This window comes from Plodia interpunctella, chromosome 16 (genome assembly GCF_027563975.2).
Source record: "Plodia interpunctella isolate USDA-ARS_2022_Savannah chromosome 16, ilPloInte3.2, whole genome shotgun sequence".
Classification (NCBI taxonomy): Eukaryota; Metazoa; Arthropoda; class Insecta; order Lepidoptera; family Pyralidae; genus Plodia; species Plodia interpunctella.
The window spans coordinates 1,445,408-1,468,532 of record NC_071309.1 but is presented as its reverse complement, the minus strand read 5'-3'; the positions used below and the strand labels follow the sequence as shown (position 1 = coordinate 1,468,532).

Here is a 23,125-nt window from a genome sequence, read left to right as displayed (position 1 = left end):
TATGACGGTTTGCGTCCCGGTTTTTTATTAACCACAAACGTAGATTAAACATTTTTGTATTTACTATTACTGTTACTTACAACAAAAAGTAAGTGTGCCAATTTTCTGCTTTTTATCTTGAAAATTGTATTAAGTCCCATACAATTTTTCACCGCCCTTTTGAAGGAGTTGAGGGTAAATTTTCAGAAAAATCTGAAACACGTATTCATTACTTTGTTGTAAGCAATCAAAATCCAAATTTTCAAGTCACTAACTTCAACGGTGTAGAACTTTCATATTTACAGTTTTTCACCCCTTTCGGAGTAGAATTTCCTTAAATCCTCTCTTAGTGCTCACCTACATGCCAAATTTCAGCTTCCCGCCCAATCCGCAGTTTCGGGTGTACGTTGTCTGTCAGTCAGTCACTCAGTAACGGAAGAGTTTTATATACTTATTGATACAATGCGCCCACCCTCTTCTGTTATCCTCTCTCACTACCCAAAGGCTGGCTGGAAGAGATTGCTTAGCAATAGGCCCACCATTGGTCCATATGTATGCACAATTGTATTATTTTGTACTAATATTTTTATGGGCAATAAATATAATTTGTATTGTATTGTAAATTTGGTTTTAATAAAGAATTAATTATTAAGTAGACATAGAAAGTCGTTCTGACAACTGACTACAATTTTTGTATGAATACAACGAAAATAAATAAAATTGCCTTGTGAACATAAGTATCACGTAAATATATATATATATATATTAATCAGTTTTCAATTATCCTACCGGAACCTGACTATTTACCAGGATGAAATGTATCTAATTTTCCTACAGGACCCTCCTCATTTTCCGGGATGAAATGTCTATAAGATGTTAATCCGGGATTCCGAGGCATTTTTGATTCATAATTAGTTTTTCAATTATCCTACGGGAACCTGACCATTTACCGGGATACCTACATACCAAATTTCAAGCAGTCCAGTAGATTTTGAGTGAAACAACTTTGGGAATATACTTTTATGCGCACATAAAACACAATCTGTTAATGAGTACACATTTTCATGGTCGCTTATCTCTTTGAGAAAAAGACGTTTTGATAAGATTCTTTTCGGACACGCAATCCTGAAAACTGAGAAATTCTATTTAAATATTTCAAGCAATAAAATATACTTCATCAAAATCCCAAATGCTCTGTAGTCTGTGAACTGGAGCGTTAGAATAGAACGAATAAAAAAATAATGAGAACGTCTTGCTGTCTTGCTCATTTTGTATCCCGCGACTCTTTATATAAATTCCTGCGAGACAATATAGCAAAATTGTTTGTATGAGTTGGTTTGAAACGCCTTTTAATTAGGTTGTTCAATACATCAATGAAAATATAACTTTGTAGTTAATATTTTCAGATAGTCAAGTTGTCTTGTTTCCATGTACCTATCAACGGAAAGTAGGTATTATAAAAATAAATTAATAGTTTAAAAAACACTAGAAAAATAAGTGAAAAAACACTAGAAAGCTAAGTGCACGCACGTAAAAGCCAGAAACAGATCTTGATACTTAATCGTGGTCAAAATCATTACAAGACTTTTCTAACAAGTTCAAACACAACTATACGATGTTCCATCGTGAAGTTCCAGATCATATCTTCCGGCTCCATCATCAGATCAGTTCGACAGCACCATAATATTGTATTGTCATCAGAACTATATACAGCTGCCAATTTTCATGACGCCGCGATCCTTGGAAGATGGTTAAGCTAGTTACCTGAGATTACCATTACATAGTTTCTTACATAGATACAGGTCCACCTAATAAAAGCGTGTTAATATCAGACTTACATAAGTCTGATTGCCAAAAAGAAAAAGAAAATGATATTTACCCCACTGCAATACCAAATAATTATAATAATCAAGATTGGTTGATAAACACTCAGTGTCGCCAGCCAACAGAAGACCTCATTTAAATTCTTTACTTTCTTGACGGCTGTAAGTAATAATGCATTTTCTAGTTTACAATGAAGTTAAATGCTTTTGAATTTTTAACTTTAAGCTAGTTAAAGTGGAAAGTTAACGTACTTCTTTGTTCTTATTTTATGTGAGATGAGAAAATGGTAAAAGTACAAGAGTTAATAATATTTATAAAACACACACAGACATCCACAAAAGTGTACCAGCCCGCGGCTCCGCCTGCGTGAATTTCTTATGGTATCAGTTGATTTTCCGGGCTGAAGGATATTATGTCCTTCTCCGTACTTCAAGCTACATGTATACAAAATTTCTAGAATATTAAAAATTTGAGGTTGACAAAAGCAACATAAAAACAAACGTACCTTCGTATTTGTAATGAGTTAAGATTAGAATTACTAGTTACAATATGAATGCCTGAAAGTCACACTTAAATCATACAATCTAATCGGTTTCGGCATTTAACTGTTTATTCATGGATGTATATAGAAAGCCACCATATGATAACTTATATTAATTTACTATATGACTTATTTTTTAATAATAAATTAATAAATAATCATTTATTTCAGACATGTGTCCATTTTGTTAGTAACAATTTACTTATACTAAGGTTAGTGCGGAACTTAGCTACAAAAAAATATTAAAAGTTAAGTTAAAAAAAGTTAGGAAAAAATAGATTAGGTGAACAAGTGGAACAGTCCAACTACCCACAATGCAACCTGTTCCAGTGAATGAGCAATGGACTATTCCACTTGTCCACAATCATTTTTAATATGCAGTTGGAGCTGTCACGTAGCCGCCTAAGCATGGAGGCACACCTCTTACGAATTATCGCATGAAAGCCGTCTATGTGCGCCTCCGCAAACATGCCCGACGCGCTGCAGCGCCGCGACAGCCCCATCAGCGCTCGGAACGAGTTATTGTACTGAACTCTCAGGGCGTTGTATGCCCGCTGCGTATAGCTAACCCACAGACTACACGTGTAATAAGATTGGCAGTACGCTTTGAATAGGGTAATCTTACTTTCCCTTGAACATTTTGCAAATCTGCGAGCCAGCATATTGCACCGTACAGACAACGCCCTGCGTTCCCTCTCTAAATCTAAGTTATCGCTTAGATCCTCAGAGACCCAATGGCCCAAATATTTAAATTTGTTTACCCTGGAAAGCGTTGCTCCATCTAAAGTGACCTCCGGCAGGTCCGAGTATTTTTTATTTCCCGCTTGAAAGACAAGAACATTGCTTTTCCTCACATTGTATTTGAGCCCATGGGCCTCTGCATAGGATTCACAGATTCTCAACAATTTTCTCATTGCTTTGATTGAGGGACTCAGCAGGACCATGTCGTCCGCATAACTGACATTATTGACACATACTCCGTCAACATGACAGCCGATCCCAGTCCTACTGAGTTCCTCAATCAAACCGTTCATGTAGAGATTAAACAGCCGAGGAGATGTCAACCCCCCCTGCCTCACCCCGCATTCCAAGTCGTACTCGTCAGAAAGGACCCCTGCCCACCTCACTCGGTTCCGTTGTCTACCATACCAATATTGGAGTATCGACACTACTTCGCTAGCCACACGTGTATCGTTTTTCAGCTTCGTCCACAAAAGATCATAGGACACCAGATCGAAAGCCTGGGAGAGATCCAAAAAACAAGCCACGACAGGTGTTTTTCTTTGCGTGTAATACTGAACTGTATGCTTGACCGCAAGTATGGCACTTTCTGTAGAGAGATTTGGTCTGAATCCGAACTGAGCATCATGTATCTCTATACGGTCAGACATGTGCCGGTCAATCACACCATCCAGCACCTTAGCCAAGATGGTGGCCAGAGAAATAGGCCTATAATTGGTGAGGTCAGATGCGTCACCCGTCTTATTCTTAATAACAGGGACTACTACTGTTCTAATTAAGTCATCGGGTAGGTGACAATGCCCTATACATAATGTAAAAAACATTGATAGAACTCTGGGCAGATGTAGTCCAGCGTACTGCAAATGTTCTATGCTGAGTCCATCATGGCCAGGTGACTTCCCTCTTGTCATGCCATTAATAATATCAGATATCTCTTTAGTTGAGATTCTGACACTCAGCTGATTGTCATTACACGACCTCCCAGACTCGATCACCGGCGATGACGGACCCAGCAAAGAATGTACTTTAAAATGATTCTTAAAACAATTAGCAATATCCACTGGCGCACTCTCATCCGCCACACTCGCGGGAAGGCTCGGTTTAGGATTCAAACTATTTGTGCTTTTCCAAAATTTTGCAAAATCTTTTGATTTATGGAATTTAGCTATGTTGTCCATCTGAATTTGTGACTGATTGTCTTGACACCATTTCAGCTTTTTTTTGAATATTTTACGTTTCTTTTTCATATTTTCATATAAATATCCCATTTTAGGTTTACCCTGGCGACACCATTCTTGAAATGCTAGACGAGCCTCCCCATGAGCAAGCTTTACATGAGCGTTCCAACCAGTGATGTAATTCTTTTTATTACGTGCCCTACCTTTGTTTACATAACAATATTCAGCCGCATCCGACAAGATTTTTATTACGTTATTATATATGCTATTCAAGATTAACTTATGATTATTATTAGTACATATTTTATCACTGCATTTATTAAATTCGGAAGGAAAGTCAATTTTACACAATCGTGCGTGACAGTAGTCATTATAGTCATTTATTTGGGCATTGTCCCGTTTACCCCAAATTACTTTATTAATTCTATTCACATTTATTGTCGTTTTGGATTTTAACAATTGCAAATTACAAACCACTTGTAACGGCATGTGATCAGACCAGTATGATCCATACAAAACTTCTACACTACTAATAGTACAATACGCAGCGTCAGTCACCAAACAGTGATCCAACCAGCTCAGGCTACCGTACACATCACTCACGAACGTATAAGTGTCTTTTGGTAATAATTCCTGATCTACGCAAGTCCATGATTGTTCAGAGCAAAAATGTAAAAGTTCAAGGTTAAACAACTCACCAGGGTGTGCGTTGAAGTCCCCTAATATGAACACGGAATCCACATTATTTGTCTCAATTATGGCGTTCACTTCACTTAACACACTGGTAAACTCAATAAGATTTTCCTGTAAATCAACAGGCATATATACGGAGAATATAAGAAAAGAACGCTCCTGTTGCATCACTTTTATCGCGACCAGCCGTACACTTTTACACTCAATAACGCTCACAGAACCAAGTATACTTTTTCTCCACAGTAGGGCAACGCCGCCGTGTGGCCTTCCCCTAAAAACTCCACTCGAAATATCCACTGCTGATTTACCGAAGAATGCAAAACGGTCATCAATTTGCCCCAGGCAACCAACGTCATACGGCATAACCCAGGTCTCCTGCAACGCGATGATGTCCGCATTCGCACATAGCTTCCCAATACAATCAGTAGACCGTTTAACTCCCTTGCAGTTGAATGATATCATTGTAAAGGGCTTATCCATAATTAGTTATTCGGTGCTTCGCTATTCCGAGCCGGGGCTCTGTCTGTTTTACTATATTTAAATTCAATAAAACGTCGAAAACTTATACCCTCGGGCCACAGGTCTTTGTTCAAAAAATCCGTTATTTTATTTTTCGGTATAAAGATTTTGTATGAATTGTACTCTCGTTGTTCTTTGGTATTTATTTTTTGTAATGACACAGTTATACTAGTTTTGCTTTGTATATATGTACATATATCTTCCTCCGACGTGTCCTTGTGAACATAGTTAATAAACAACGGAATTTTCATGTCCGCCGCCCTAAATTTTCCGTCCGTACTTGACGTCCCCTTTTCTCCGATAAAACGATTTTTTCGTTTTTTCTTCTGGACCGTTATCCATACCTGCCCCTTATCACTTTCTAACAGATGTTTATCAGTGCAGTCAGCTGTTATTGACGCGTAATTCATATTGTGCAAATTATCTGCTGCGGCGGTGGCTTCCAAGCGTCCTTGACTTTGAGCGATAGATAACATGTCCGCCTTTGCGGGCGAGCGGGATGGCAGACTCCGCGCTTGCGGTAGATGCGTACTGTTTTTATTCACCAAGGATGAATCTAACGGATGTTTGCTAGTTTCCTTCGAATTGTGTGATACGTTTATAAAACCATACGGCCCGCTATCACAGTCATAACTATCCACTAAATTAGCCGCACCTCGTTTCTTAGTGATATACTTGTCACACTGAAAATTATTGACGATCGATGCCTGTTTGAGGTTAGCCAACTCATCCTTCAATTGTTGAAACTCACTCATGGGCACATATTGTTCTTTCATATCTTCTATACTTTGCTTCATGCAAACAAGATCTTTCAACAGCCGCGTCACGTCAATGTGATCGAAAGTAACGGGCGGCAATTTCTGCAAATCACGGGCGACGAATGTAGGTATTTCGTCAGGATCAGTTACTTTAAAAAAGGATATCATGTCCTCCAGCTCCCTTTCAGTTTTTCCTTCTCTCTTCCTGGTGATATTGCGCCTAGTGGTTTTAGGCACCGACTTGAAAAGAAGATTTTTTGCAGTCGTAATGTCCTCCGAAGAGAAACTTGTGGAACACAGCCGAACTAAATTATCCTCGACCATCACATCACATTTGTTAGATATGAACGCCAACACTTCGTTAATTACAATGTTACAATTAGAACATTTCAACAAATTCGATGCCATTATGCACAGACACGCAGAGCGGCACTTACACGTGCCGCTCTGCGTGTCTGTGCATTATTAAATGACTACAGTGTGCGTAGTGCGACTTTGATATTTACATCTCACTGTCGAATCGATTCGCAGTGAGACGCAGCTAACCAATCACAGCACGCTTTTCTGACGCAATGACAAGCACACCGCAATGTGATTGGTTCTCTGCGTCTCATTTCGAATCGATTCGCTAGTGAGAAGTGAAATGCAAAGCCACACTTCGACCTCAAGTCGAGCAAAAAAGCGGCACGGGCGTACCATTCTTTTCTCGAAGCAATTCAGGCCAATTTCGAACCCCAATAACATCCTGCCAATAGAAGCCTGCATTTTCAGTAACTAACCAGGTATTGTATAAACATAGTTATTTACTGTTTATGATTCTTGTTGAACTACTACTTTAAAATACTACACTCCCTTTGGGCAGTTGTGTACAACGGAAATGATAGCTAAAGCGATAAAATTCAAAGATTCTTGGCGTCTCGATTGTTTTAATTTTAAAACCACCAAGTTATCTTTTGTGCCAGATTTTATAAATTACCTCTGTTCTAAACTACTTTAAAATAATTCAGCCGGGGAATAAGTTAGAGACATAGATTCAAATCAAGCTAGACGCCTCATTATCACAAAATATTATAGCGAGCTAATTATTATAAAGAGGTAGCGTAAGCGTAAGCGTAAGCGTTTGCGAGTTTGTATGTTTGAAGCGGGTAGTTTTGGAAACTACCGAACCGATTTCAAAAACTATTTCACCATTAGAAGGGTACATTATTCAAGATTGCTATAGGCTATATTTTATGTCAAAATTCCCATGGGAGCGAAGTCCCGGGCAATATCTAGTATACATATTTAATTTTATTCCATAAACGTTGAACCAAATATGTCAATTTAATTGGACTAACATAACAAGTACTTGTTTAAGATTTTTTACAAATGATTAGGTACTACATTTTATTTTCTTTTGTATTAATTCCTTTATTTTTGTGAAAATGAAACTGCAAAATATGAATATATATGTATAAAGCTATTTGAATGGCATATTTAGATGTTTTACTGGTTTACACTTTGAATTTCCCGTTTTTTTTTCAAAAAGTCCTAACACTATGTTTATCGTGTATGTTTCATGTGAGCTCTCACATTTGAGCATTCACACCAGTGTTAATAATAAAAAAAATATTTAAGGGAGGAAAATAAATTTTCCAGCCTTCACACCTAGACAAATGGCAATAACAAAACTTTACATATAGTTTCGTCATGTCCGTCTGTCCGTATGTCACACTAATTAATTTTTAATTTTGAATGTGAAGATGGGTCAAACCATGTTATAACCCATTTATAAGTTGGGTTTTTGAAAGAATTTTTGAGAAAATAATGGCCGTAAGTAAACTCATCTCTGCTATGGCGTCGGTATGTGGTGTCTAGCGAATAATACATCTATGGTTATTCAAAAGGGGGACTGTAGAGTGGCCGCGCTATAAAATTAAGGGAGAGATTCGATACTTTAGCATTAAAGCTAGCTCCTTTGTGTTTCTGAAACTTTCTCGGAACTCGTTTGCCTTCGACTCAACGTCCATTTAGTGAATAATTTATTTTGTATCATATTTTATACAAATAAATCTCTTTACAAATAAATTCTTGTAATATTTAAGGCTATGATGCCACGAGGCCAAGCGTTCGAGTGAGCAAATTACAATTATATGAAGATTTGACTATTAATCATTTATTGAAGGCACTTGTAAAATACATGACCCATATCACAAACCATTGAATTTCCTACCGACATTTTACGTTACGTCATTTGTCGTCAAATGTATTATATTTGGGAATATTTATTGTTGCCTTTCAGTTGTCCTTTAGTCACCTTGTACGACATTTACGGGAGGATATGGAGTGGTCCTATCCTAGGGTCTATAAAAAATAATTCAGTCCCATTTTTAAAGAATTTCGTTATGAAATTCGACTTTATATTGAATTAATAACATACTTTGATACCAACAGAGAAGAATCTAACAGAACGGAGTACATTTTCGTGAATAATTTAATAAAACGGTGCATGAAGTAACGAAGAATTGAATTGCCTTATTGAATTCTCCATTCATCACAGTTTTTTCAGCAAATACGTCGTCTAAGTAAATGGAATATTTTACGAAACATTTTTCTTTGATTCGTCAATCTAGATGTGGCACACATGAACTCACATTTATATAAATAGCACAAAATAATAAAGAGCACCTCCTATTTTCCTTGTATGAGCGTTACATCGGTTACTTCCGCCACCGTAGAGCGTTGGAGCTCAGAATGCGCTTTCCTTTATTTTATCCTTCACTTCGCTCAGTCTTTGGCATCTTTCGATCATGTCTGATTTTAGATAGATAATTAAATCGTTACAACTATTAAAAACAGCAGATAATTAAAATTAAAACACAATATAAATTTTCACAAAACCGCTGATTTCCAGTTAACACCTTGAAAGTATTTGGTACACCTACTTGTGCGCGCGTTAATAATAATTAAAATGACGTTTTACGCTGATGCTGATACCACATGATTGGGCCATACCGCAAAAAATATTGTAAGTTTTCTTTCTGTTTTCTCTCTCTTATTCCAATCAACTTTGACGTTAATATTAACTTGCGCGCCGACACCGCCGTCTAACTTTAATCTGCGCAGTAAAAACGTCTAAACAAGATGACGGCGGGTGAGTTGCACGTTTTAACTTTGACTTAATGGCATGCCTACTGCCGTTTTTCTGCGCAGGATAAAGTTAACGTCAAAGTTGATTGGTCTAACTTCCACTTTTTTTGTCATCTGTCTATTTTTTTGATGTCACATCCAGAGTAATGTTGCCACGTGAAAATTGTGATCACAACTGAGCAATTTTTCTTTGTCTGATCGAGCAGGAATTTATCGTTCGTTTTTGACGTGACGTTTTAAAAATCACGCCGGTACGCTCCGCGCCGCCCCGCAGATGTTGTAAAAACATCTACTTATTCTCGTTTGTAAAGTTGGGACAAGAGGATTCGATTCACGGAACACGATAAAGTTCCGAGATTCTAGATCTATAGATATACAATATCTAGTGTTAGATGTCATTATATATTCTCAAAAATATTTACAAGATCATTTATAAATAACAAAATAGAACACTAAAAATAAAATATTTACAAACAATATAAAAAAATTACAAAAAAGACAAAGGAGGAAATAAGTAAATTACAAAATTAATTACACTAAAAACAGAAAAAAAAAATCATTAATTATGACTAATTTTAGACTTACGCGTTTTATTATTCACTGCCTACTTAATACGGGTATTAAATTAGTATTTCAAATTAAAAAATCAACAAAATCAGCCATCGGAGAAAATTTACAGGTACAAATCACTGGATGGAATTGCATCGCATGCAAATATTGTTCAAAAAACGACATCATTAGGTAGGTACTCAAGACTCTCACACGATCTCGAACACGATCGACGAACACGATCGACGAACACGATCGACGAACACGATCGACGAACACGATCGACGAATACGATCGATGATCGACGAACATGATGTGTCTACTGTGAGCTGATATTACATCCTGGCCCATATGCCCTGCCCAATAGTCCCATTTCAACCTCAACAATATCGGTTTTAAAGATTTATGTGTATAATTTATGGGCCGCCATTAAATAATAAAATAAATAAACTATAAATAAAATAAATAAACATCAACTTTTACGGAACGGAATGAATCAAAGGCGGCACAGTTCAATTTAGGAACCGTATTAAAAAGCTGACTTTTAATACTAATGCGCTTCATTGGATGCGATTGATTACTAATGCGATGATGGTACGAATTAGTGATGCAGATCGGTTTAGGTTCTGAACTGGATCGCATAAGAGATGATAGTAAGCCCCCAGGGGCTAACCAGTTTAGTAGCAAAACTGATCGCAAATTCGTACCAATTCATTCAGCAGAGGGCTTAGCACTAAAAGTTGATGGTGGGCCTGCAGGCCTATCAAACAACTTTCACGGAGCGATTCCAATGCAACTCAGTTCAATGTAGGAACATAAAATGAATAGTATTCACACTAATTCCTAAATTGAACTGCGATGCGTTTGAATCGTTCCGTAAAAGTTGATGTTTATTTATAGTATACTTTATTTATTTTATTATTTAATGGCGGCCCATAAATTATACACATAAATCTTTATTTGGAATCACTCTATCTAATTATTAAAAAACTCTCATCATAATCGGTTGCGTAGCTTTGAAGATCTAAGCATAAATGACGACAGACAGCGGGAAACGAATTTGTTTTATACTTTGTTGTCAAGTCAACTGATACATACACAACTTGAACACCGTCGACAAAAACCTTTACTTTAATTACAGCGACAAAAACAATCTGAGTGGGTGGGGTGAATTAAAACAGGGGGATTACCATCATCTTTTAACGCGACCCACTTTACGACCTAAACTGAACTGCATCGCAAATGGGTACTATCGAGTTAATTTTTAGTATGAATGCGATTCATTTTAGGTGCCTAAATTGAACTGAATTGCATTGGAATCGTTCTATAAAAGTTGATGGTAGGCCTGCAGACACGCATTGAATTTTTGTTCACAAACAGATAAAGCTACCTCTACAGGCACACCGCAAACGAGTATTTCCACGAAGCGTATTTTATATTTAATTGGAAAAAACATCGTGCCCCTCGCTGTATTTGGATTTTATCGGTTTCGGCACGTACCGGAACTTCCGATACACTCTGATATTCGGCGGTAAGTACAGTTGATCATAAATATTTATAGCGATTTTCCGCCAAACCAATCACGGGATCTGATTACGATCATCGGAATGAAAAGAAAAGGTTCCTTTTTTGAATTACCTTTTTTTTTTGTTTACGAAAAGTAACCAGTCCAAACGTCAATGTAGTTATATATATAGTTTTGATGTGAACGAAGTTTTGGCATGTGCCAAAACTGTGCTATGTGTAACGACTTAGTCATGCAATCACCCTCTACTAGGGTTGCTTATGTAAATCCCTAAATACTAAGTATGTATAACTAAATAAGTTCATGTCAGCACTTTTAGGGACTTGCATAGAGCCCGAATGCATTGCTGCATTAGACAGACTGTTCTGGTCGTAAACCTCCGACAGACGTCCCGTGTAATTATTACAATCTAATTTTTGTAATTAATTTAAATAAATAAGTTTAATTGTCATTAATTTTATAACTTTTTAAAAACACTCCCATACGTTCCCCAAACAAGTCTACTTTGTTAGTCGCATTGGGCGCTTTGCTCATATCCAGTATGAAATCTATACTAATATTATAAATGCGAAAGTCTGCCTGTTCCGCTTTCACGGCTAAATTGCTTGGCCGATTTTGATTAAATTATTTATGCATGTACGTAGGTACGTAATTCATATGAACCCCTATGTATGAGTTTAATAAAAATGCTTAGTTATAATGTTTATTCTGATATTTTCATTTCATTGGCGCAATGGCAATAAGTAAACCAAATGTATATTGACTGCTTCACTATTTACAATTTTCTCGTGAAAATGTTTTAATGTATGGGATGATACATGCAAAGGTTTTTGACGTTGTGGCCTTTTGATTGAAATATTGTTTCCGGTTTAATTAATTTTTTGTAACAACGTATAAAAACATATCATAAACAATTTAAAATTTTACTTTGAATTTCTAGATTTGACATAAACTGCGCAAACTTGAGAAGCGAAATCTTTGCTAATATTATTCTGTAAGGCGAGATGACATATACTGTATGACTCGGGGTCTCAAGTATGTAACTTATTCGATTTAATTTTCGCGATGTAACTTCGTGTGCAAGCAAAGTTGAATTAAGTTAGAACATGTTAAGGTTCGACTGAGAAAAGTTAATTAGAATCCTGGAACTTATTTTGTGGCTCGAAGTGCATTATTATATTTTGAAGTGTTAATTTTGTTAATTCTTGTAGGTATTTTTTTAACTTTTTGCAAAAAATGTAATTTGATATGGTTTTACTTGTTTATTTTTCGATAATAAATAAAATATACCTATTGATGAAATTGTGATGGTGGGGCTAGTGTGCGGCTACAAAGCTCCTTACTCGTATGGTCATTTCTCGGCTTATTATATTACAAGACAGGAAAATAATAAAACAAAATAATGATGACACAAACCTGATAGCAACATAATCCCCGGGCCAGCACGTAAACGCGATCAAAGAGGGTGAACAAAGATGCTGAGGGTTGATGGATGGTGCACACGATGGTGCGGCCCTGGCGGGACAGCAGTCGCAGCAGGACCACCAGCTGCCTGATGGACACCACGTCTAGGCCCCTGTAATAAAAAATATATATAAAGCACTACCCCTTTTGCCTTTTTCTGTTTGATCCCAAGGCTTGACTGGCAGAGATCGCTTTATGGCATTAAGTCCACCTATTATTAACATTTCTATAATGTTTAATTAAAAAATAAATAAATATAAAAACCCCAAGTTATAATGTTTGCCAGCTCGTTAGAATTGCGTGAAAGATAATAAAAACATAATAAAATTATATACCTTCCTCAACGAATGACGACCTCGGTGGCGCAGTGGTAAGGTTCTTGCCACTGAACCGAGAGGTCCTGGGTTCGATCCCCGGTCGGGTCATGATGGATATTTTTCTGATTGATCCGGGTCTTGGATGTTTATCTATATATGTATTTGTTATAAAATATAGTTTTGTTGAGTTAGTATCCCATAACACAAGTCCCGAACTTACTTTGGGGCTAGCTCAATCTGTGTGATTTGTCCTAATATATTTATTTATTATTATTATTTATTTATTTATTATTTATGTAATTTTTTTTAATGAATGAACTATCTATTGGTGGGATGGCATGAAAATTTGTGCAGTAGTTTTCGAGTAGATCGAGAACAAGGATTAAGGATAAGCATTTTATGTATACAATACACCAATAAGTAAAAACTATTTCTACATCAGTCGTTCTCTGAATATGACTCCAACTTCTTTTTATAGCGAATTTATCCTATTGTATCCATAGCTTTTTACGATAGAGAATATGCTTGAAACTATGAAAAAAATCAAGACAATATTGATGTAAATTTTAGGTATTAGGTACCTACATATGACACCATCACTCAGCATACAGAAAAATGTGTATTATGTCCGTACGGGTCTGACGCAAAAAAAGTTCACATTTTGCGAAGTGCACAGTCTGCGTCAGAGCCGCCCGTACGCGTATATAAGGTATCGCTTAACGAAATTATTAGTAGTAAATTAATTGACTAACTAGAGGCCCGTCCCGGCTTCGGCGGTATAAGACCTATATTTGTTAATTGACGTCCTTGGAGAAAAGGCTGCGGTGAAGTTTGTTGCGCCGCTTCTTCTTCACCTGCGCTTTGGAAGCCGGCAGTAGACTTAGTTTAAGTAATTTTTGACGTCAATAAGTGATGTATATCATCCTAAATTGAATAAAGAATTTTGAATTTGAATTTGAAAATTTGAATTTGAATTTGCTTCGCTCGAGTGAAACAATTCAAATTCAAATTATTATTTGTGAATGGTTTTTTTTTTTCCATACAACACAAACTAGGACTAAAAATCGAGAGGCAAGCCATCAATCCATTTGTGGACAACATTGTCGGCTTCGTGGATCCTGACAATGTAAATTCAAATAATTTATTCAGAAATTAAAGCTTCACAGGCACTTTTTCACGTGAGTTTTTATATTAAATAGTTATTTCTCACAAGCTACAAACTACTGGCATTTCGGAACGACCAATGCTGAGAAGAAATGCCGAAAGAAACTCATTTGAACAGTGTTGGTCCCTATCATGCCAGAAGGGCTTACCATTATTGTTTCTTACAAATGTTTTTCTAATAATATATAATATACAATAATAAATTATACATTTAAACCTTCCTCTTGAATCACTCTATTTATTTACAAAACCCGCATCAATATCCATTGCTTAGGTTTCAAGATCTAGGTAAGCATACATAGGGACAGATATAGCGGGAAGCGGCTTTGTTTTGAAGGTACAGTCAACAGCACGTCAACCTACCCAAATTCATTGCCAACTCGCCGCTATTCACACAAGGTTACTTGATGTGCTGTTGACTGTACTATGTATGATGCTCTAGAAAAGTAGGTATACATGTCTACAGGTTATGTCTGAAATGATTACAAAAATGTCTAACTAAAGAAAATTCAATATTCTGATGAAAGGGCCGTAGCGAAGGGTCTATAAGTAGCATAAGTAGGTAATATTAGAATTTCATTTCAGTAAAGCCTAGTAACACGATAATACAGTGGCGAAATTATCTGTCTGCGAATTTCAGCTTTCAACAAATTAAATACCAACATGTTCTGTTTCGGGTCGTTGGGCGATTGGGACCACTAGATATATGGACAGATGAGTTTAGTGGTAGGAGCGGTCCGATTGGGCCAATATACTTTTTCGACTGGAAATAAATTTAATATACCGCGTATTAAAACTGCATGTTTTTTTCTCATAAAATTTATGCCCTCATGTTTCGGCGTAAAACCAAAATATTTTCTCATAAATCCGATCGACCGATTACAGAAAGTTCTTGGGTGGTCCTGGTCCCATTCTGAAATAGTGCCCGGGCGACTGGGACCGCGGTCCCAGTGTGATGCGGCCCCATTCGCCTAACGACCCCGATTTCATTTCATACGCTCAGCGGCGCGCGTTCAGTGTAGTAACTTTCTTCAAGGAAATTTCTTATTAAAATGTTGCGAAGGAGAAAGCTTAGTAAAGTGTTAGTGATATAAAATATATTGTGTCTCATTTAAAAAGTATGACTTTATAAATTTAACTTACAAGCTCTTATTGGCATAGATTAATTTATCACACAAACATAGTTCGTTAGTTTCTTCAAATCAATGCCTAATTAGGTCATATTAATGTCTTAGTAACAACTAGCAACTATAAAAAGTAATTTAACTGAAATATAAATGCTAAAATGATAGAATTAATACAATTAATCCTTGAACCCACAATGTCGTTTGGGATTAATGTTTGTTATCCAATTTTAAAGGAGGCGAGAGCTCTTTGGCTGTCCAACTTCCAAAGTGGGTGGTTTATTCTATATGGTTTATCAGATTTGTTCCTGGAGATCCTTATTTTTAATATTTCATTCATAATTTCTGATGAAATTCGGTAAATAAATATTTGGACATAGATATACTATGTATCATCACTAAATAGTATAAAACGAAGTCGCTTTCTCTGTCCCTATATCCTATATATGCTTAAATCTTTAAAACTACGCAACGGATTTTGATGCGGGTTTTGTTTATATATAGTTTAATTCCTGAGGAAGGTTTAGGCGTATAATTTATTAAGGTTTTACCTGAGCGAAGCAGGGACGGGCAGCTAGTATCCAATATACAACTTCAGTAGTGTTTTATAGTTTTTTTTTACGATTGTAATACATATTAATAACCACAATCACTGACAATAAATATGTAATATATTTTCGAGAAATAAAACTGCTAAATATTATGCAAGATGTTTGGTAGATGCAAAGTTCTAACATACAATACCGAAAGAGCGAAATAAACAGTGTTTAATAATTAAACCTCCTACGTCGTGACTTAAAACGTTTGTAATAATAAAATGCATGAATTTAATAAGTATTTCGTACAACGTACTTACTAATTCCATGATAATATGCTATCCTGTATTGTTGTGTAGTACTCGATTGCTGTGTTATTATTAAAAGCTCGTGTATGATAAGATAGAAGACAAAGGAGCAGGACATATTTGTACCCGGCAAACAGAAACCAGCGGAGATTACGCTGGTCGATTGAGTCTGAAGTTGTCCGCGATATTATCCAATTATTCATTGATTTGTAACGGTTTCCGATTGAAATTGTATCGTAAGACTTTATTATACCATTAACTGGGCTCTTGGGCAGTCAATTTAATTTAATTTTCATCGAGATTTGGCGTAATCTATGTGGATTCAAAATTGTGGCAAACGAAGCGTAGGACATCCGTAGGCTGAATGGGTCGATTATCGCCGAGCTGACACATATCAATGCAAGTAGTGATAGTTTGATAGATATTATTTAATTTAGAATATGACGTGAAAAAGTGTCTGTGAAGACCTACTAGTATCTGATTAAAAAAATTGATTTTGCGGATTTTTGTGATGTTGCGTAGATTTTATGACAGCTTTTATTTACCGCAAGAAAAAACTTGCAATGTACGGTGACCAATGTTCTGTCTGATCTGTCGATAATGTATAGGCGACATAAGAAAAGTCGATAGTGGTATCGAACACGGGAAAGATAATTGATTCCATTTTATAAGAAAAAGAAAGCATAAATTAAGAGATGACTAATAAAAGGGATGCTAATTATATCGACGATGATATGGATTCATACATACTTCCTAGTTAAACTAATGTTATAAATCACTCGCTTTGGCCCACAGCTCCACGCATTTGAGATTCCATATTCCAGGATGGTAAAGCACTAAGAGCTGAAGTGTCTAGTATAGGATTACTTCATTTCCTTTTCCTGCATTCCCAAGGAGGGTTGACGTCAGTTAGGCAGCCGGGGTCTGAACTCGTGTTTCGCGGCACCAAAACCCCGAATGCGAAGCGAATATGCGATGATGAAAGCGAGAGTATCATCACTGATACTGTTCGAAGGTAGATCTAACACTAAGTGGAATTGTAAACAAATAAAGGAAATTATTTATGTTGTTACAAGCCTCAGTGAAATTTTTTCACTTCAACATTATTAGTAAAAAACCCGTGCAAACAAATGTTAAATAAATAATTCATCCCCTATTCTTATAAAATCGATAAAACAACCGTATTTAATCGTACTCAATTTGAGTGTTTACAATTTGAACAGACGTTGTTTGATGAGACTGCGAGAGATTTTCTGCACTCCGAGAACGAAATTACATGAGTACCACGGTATCACTTGGGTACTTATCATTTTTCAGAACCTTGACCAAAATCACATCTTGTGTTAGGTAGTCGATTCATTATAAATTTTATGATTAGTATAGATACGAACGTTGTTTATATTTTTCAATCGTGTATCAAAACCTATAGGGTGGAAAATAATGTAATTTTCACAGCTTCATCTGTTTTATTATCCACGCGTACGCTTCGGGGCGTCACAGCCGGGAAGAAGCCGTTAACACGCGAGAATGAGACAGGCTGTATTTATCCGTGATCATTCACCAAAATCCAACTGAAGCCTGATTCACACGGACACCATCGCCAGTTACGAGTATAATCAACATTATTTTGGCGTATATTAAACTCCTTAGCGCTGTGTTTATTATTTCCTGTTTATTGTTCAACACAACATACTGGAGCGTACTGATTTTCCGGTATTATATTAATTTGGGACCCTCATCAAAGTTCGTACCTTGTCAGCATCAGATTATTGTGTAATAGCTCTTGCCCGCGGCTTCGCCCGCGTTAATTTCCCACGGGAATAGTTATTTTTCCGGGATGAAAGGTACCCCTATGTCCTTCTCCATACATCAAATTATATTTATGCAATTTTTTAAGATTTGTTGAACAAGCAAACATATGAATAGACAAAGTTACCTACACATTTCTAATATTTGTTAGGATAGCTGTTTATGTATGTTTGTTTACAGTTTATATGAAACTAATGCAATTTTATCTACCTATATTGTTTCTAATTCTAGTAAAGGAGGCCAGAGGATCCTCTGTGGGTCGCTGAGCTGAGCCAGCGAAGTAAATATACTTATTGTTTCTACAAATGAGTACCTACTAGCTGTTCGCCCGCGACTTCGTCAGCGTAGAATAGCACTTAGGGACTTACGTCTCACTTTTGACAGCATAATTAATTTTTTTGTGCGAGCAAAAATGACATTCCGTGCTCATGAATCGCGTTAGTATTAAAAATTAACTGGATGGTACGTATTCGCATTAAAAGACTTACCATCAGGTAAGCCCCCCCTACATTGTATAAAACATAGTATCTTGCTATCTGTCTGTCCCTATGTATGTTTAGACCTTTAAAACTACACAATGGATTTTGATGTGGGTTTAATCAATAGACTGAATCAAGAGATATAATTTCTTATGGGATAGTATTTTGAGAGTTTGGAATGATATTATTGTGCCCGAGCGAAGCCAGGGCGGTTCGCTAGTGAGTATAGATCGGAAACTGTCAATATCAGACTATAAGAGGTTATTCCAGGAATTAATTGAAACAGTCTCAAATTCACAATGAGAAGATTCTAATACTACAATTATATAATTTATATTGCTTATATTAAGTAATAAATATTATCATCTTCTACACTATCATCACTTAACGCGATCCACTTTACGACCTAAACTGAACTGCATCGCAAATTCGTACCATCGACTTGATTTTTAGTATGAATGCGATACATTTTAGGTGCCTAAATTGAACTGAGTTGCATTGGAATCGTTCTGTAAAAGTTGATGGTAGGCCTGCTGCTCTAATAAGGCTTTATAGATCGTAAAAGTAGCTCGTATTCAGAGGGGGAAGGTTCGAAGGGCGAGGTTTACATGCTCCCTGTCACTATCGAGTCGATTCGAACCAATCACATTGCGGTGTGGTTGTCGTTGCGTCACAACAGCGTACTGTGATTGGTTAGTTCACGTATTAGCTACATCGTGAACATTGTATCACTTTCCATATTGATTTTCAAGTAGTGAAGAACAATAATTACAAGTTTATTAATTAAAGACAAATTAAAAAGAAACCCCGAATTTCAATATACATTTCCCTACAACTATCGAACGGCTGAACCGATTTACATGAGACATGGCTAAAAACACTCGGGATAAAATTATCTATGACACAAAAAAAAAACCAAACGAAAATCTGTTTCTCCGTTTGGGAGGATCAAAAGATACACAGACAGAGACACGTTAAACTTATAACACCCCTTTTTGTGTCGGGGGTTAAAATATAATATCTAACTGGAAAACTTTTTCTAAGCGCCTACGTAACCCTGAGGGCGAATTCCTACAAATTACGATAATACAATACAAGAGGATATATGGCATGAAAAAGTAATGGGTATCGGAAAATTGATATATTCCCAGCTATAAAAACATTATCTTAATTATCCTTATACCACATAACCCCGACCGCAATTGTATTAGAGAACTGACGGGTCAGGAATTATATAAAGACGTCGCGCAAAAAAAGGTCGTGTAGAATCGAACACGATAAGAGCATTGTTCCAATCAAATTAAGTACTTTAGTTTTGCAAAAAGCAAACATAAATCTAGGTTAGGCCGTGGAAATCGGAATAAGAAAATTCATTTACTTGACCAAACTTAACCTACCATTACGGAAACTGTACGAAACGTACGTTACTTAATTATACTTAAAGTACTTCGTTGGCTTGACGTCACAAAGAGGATGTTGATTATAATGAATTCTCGTTTTAGGACTTTATTTTTTACTAGCTGCGCCCCGGGGCTTCGCTTCCGTGGGAATTTCCGGATAAAAAGTACCCTATGTGTTATTCCAGGTTCTTTTCCACCCGTGTACCAAATTTCATAACAATCGGTCTAGTAAATAATACGTGAAGAGGTAACAAACAAATTTACCGCATTTATAATATTGGTTGGGATAAGTAATAACATTCACATAGAGAAAAATTAACAAAAATATTCTGAAGTATGTATAAACGTAAAAGTGCAAACTTAAAAAAAAAAAAACTATAACTATAGTGGATAGGAAATGAAATATTTTTTTTTTAAACAGCAATTTACGATGTTACTAGAAATAGTGATTGTCATAGAGCAATTACTTTGTTATTTTTCAAATTAATCTTACTCCTATCGAGTGTGTTATTACTAACACTGGTGTCAGATTTTATTCAAGTCCCCTAAAGGCATCTGACATGACTTTTACGACTACTTACCGCCATCTAGTGGCAGGTAGTCGGATACACACTAGTGAACTAAACTGTCCACCAGTGTGCAGGTTTCCTCACGATGTTTTCCTTCAACGGAAGCATAGGTAATCAAGCATAGGTCTATGAAAACTACTATACATTACATTAGGTATTAGTCAGATTGGTATACAAACTCAAATGGCACGAGTAGGATAGGAACCTGAGACCTTTCGATCCACAGGCGGGCGTCTTAACCATTACACCACCACCGCTTGAAATTAATGAAAGCTTTTTAAATTAGTGAAGATCAATGATAATGATTTATTAGCAAATGTAATAAATTTTATTGGAAAACTGAATGAAAAACACCAAACGATTTTAATTTCCAATGTAAGTTCAACATTTAGATTCGATGCTAACAATCAGCACTTTTGTTGTCTGTGTCATTTTTATTCTGGACATAATTTATATCTCGAAGTTAAAAAAACCTCAGGTCCTTCCTGATTGATAAATGTTATTATAATTTGAACGATGTTTTAATGATAGACTCAGATAAAAATTTTATTAATTACTTTTATTTATTTAATTTAATTTTGTGGGATGATAGCATGCTCTCCATTTAACTTTGCATACCCGTGGACGGTGAAACATGTAGGATTAAGTTTTTCTTTTAACACCACATTGTAAAAAAATGTAAACTCATGTTTTTGCAAATAAACGATCTTTGTCTTTTTGTCTTTGTCTATGTCCTAGTGATTTTTTTTCATGCTGCACCACTAAACGATTAGTTGGTTAGTTTATATTGAACTTTCATAGTGTAGCGTCTTAATTTTTCCTTTGGTTTGGAGAAGGCCGCGCGTTATTAATTATAACAATTACTCTTAGATAATTCTGGCTTCTTCGCAGCTGCGTGGGATTAGTTATAGTAATATTAACTGTTCTTTTGGCAAACCAAATTTGTTTTGACACCGGTTTCAGATTCCAGAGCCATGCTTTTGTCTGTGACATGATATTTTGAAATTTCAGTTAGATAAGAATTTGTAAGTATTCATAAAGGTCTATTTGCTTGTTGATCACAATCTCTGAATCAAAAATAAATTGAAATTATATTACTACACGCAATTAAAACTTTATTTCTACGATTTTACAACATCTCAACTAATTTCTCAAACTTCGGATCAGTTGAAAAACTGTTAAATCGTATACAATCAAACGAGCAATATTTGTGTGTCACGGCTAAAACCCGAAGTGCGGCTACATATAGGTTTAGCCGGATGGACCTAGATGCAGCCTGGTCTGAATATAGTCTTTATCATTTTAGGAGCAGATCATTTCAGCTAGCCTTAGGAGCGGCCGACCGTCGTTGGATACACCCAGGTGTAATCGTGTTAATCTTCACTTGACGACCTCAGTGGCGCAGTGGTAAAGTTCTTGCCACTGAACCGAGAGGTCCCGGGTTCGATCCCCGGTCGGGTCAAGATGGAAAATGATCTTTTTCTGATTGGCCCGGGTCTTGGATGTTTATCTATATATGTATTTGTTATAAAATATAGTATCGTTGAGTTAGTATCCCATAACACAAGTCTCGAACTTACTTTGGGGCTAGCTCAATCTGTGTGATTTGTCCTAATATATTTATTTATTTATTCAGCTAGATCAATGTTTCAATGATCAATGTTTGTTTAAGATTACGTTAATTACGTAATTCGTGTGCACACATCCCAAGTACTATTTTATGACGTGTGCCGAAACTGAGCTATATAAGTTAAACTAGCGGCTCGTCCCGGCTAAGCTAGGGTAAAAACATGAAGTGGTTGGAGTTGTGTGCAGGAGATGATGAAAAGAATGTCATCCACAATATACACTTTATTGTCCTAAACACACGTACAATTTATAGCAATATAGAAGGAGAACAGAAGAGATAGAAAACAGGGTAAGAATAGTCCAAACGCGACACAAGAAGATAGATAAGTTCTGAGCACTAGCGATAGTTTGAGAAAATAACCAATAAGACGATAAGCGAACGATAAGGCGCGGTATAGCATCAAGTGACGTGGGCTTCGCTGCGCGTGAGCAGATCTCGACTGGAGGTCCGAACATCGGCTAGTAATGTCCAGCGCATCGAGTTACCTGTTAGTTGTAGTTATACATGTGTGACGCGGAATCGCTGCATTAGTAATGCCGCCTGACTTTACTTGTTGATTTAATTTTAGTAAACATTGTAAATACGTGTGAATGTGTTGTATGTAAATTATGTATGATATTTATATATGTGTTTTATATATATTATGATAATTATAAATATATTATGTAATATTAAGATATAATAATTTTTAGGCATATAGTTTTAAGTAGAATAGATGTAATTATGAAGAGTTATATATTTCTTAAATAATAATAGGTAAGTTGCCTACAAACATAATAAATTAATATACCTAATCCTTCCTCCAAGAATCACACAAATTGGTAAAAACTTCATGAAAATCCGTGCAATAGTTTTTGAGTTTATCGCGAACAATCAGACGCGGCAGAGG

General features: G+C 36.2%; 1 protein-coding gene across 1 annotated transcript in view; it reads right to left on the bottom strand.

Moving 5' to 3' along the window:
• Positions 1-23,125, bottom strand: part of LOC128676342 (ATP-binding cassette subfamily G member 4-like) — an 84,128-nt gene that overhangs the window by 12,572 nt on the left and 48,431 nt on the right. Inside the window, exon 5 of the mRNA XM_053756403.2 lies at positions 12,853-13,012. Within this exon, the coding sequence (XP_053612378.1) occupies positions 12,853-13,012 (160 nt within the window). The remainder of the gene's footprint in view (positions 1-12,852; positions 13,013-23,125) is intronic.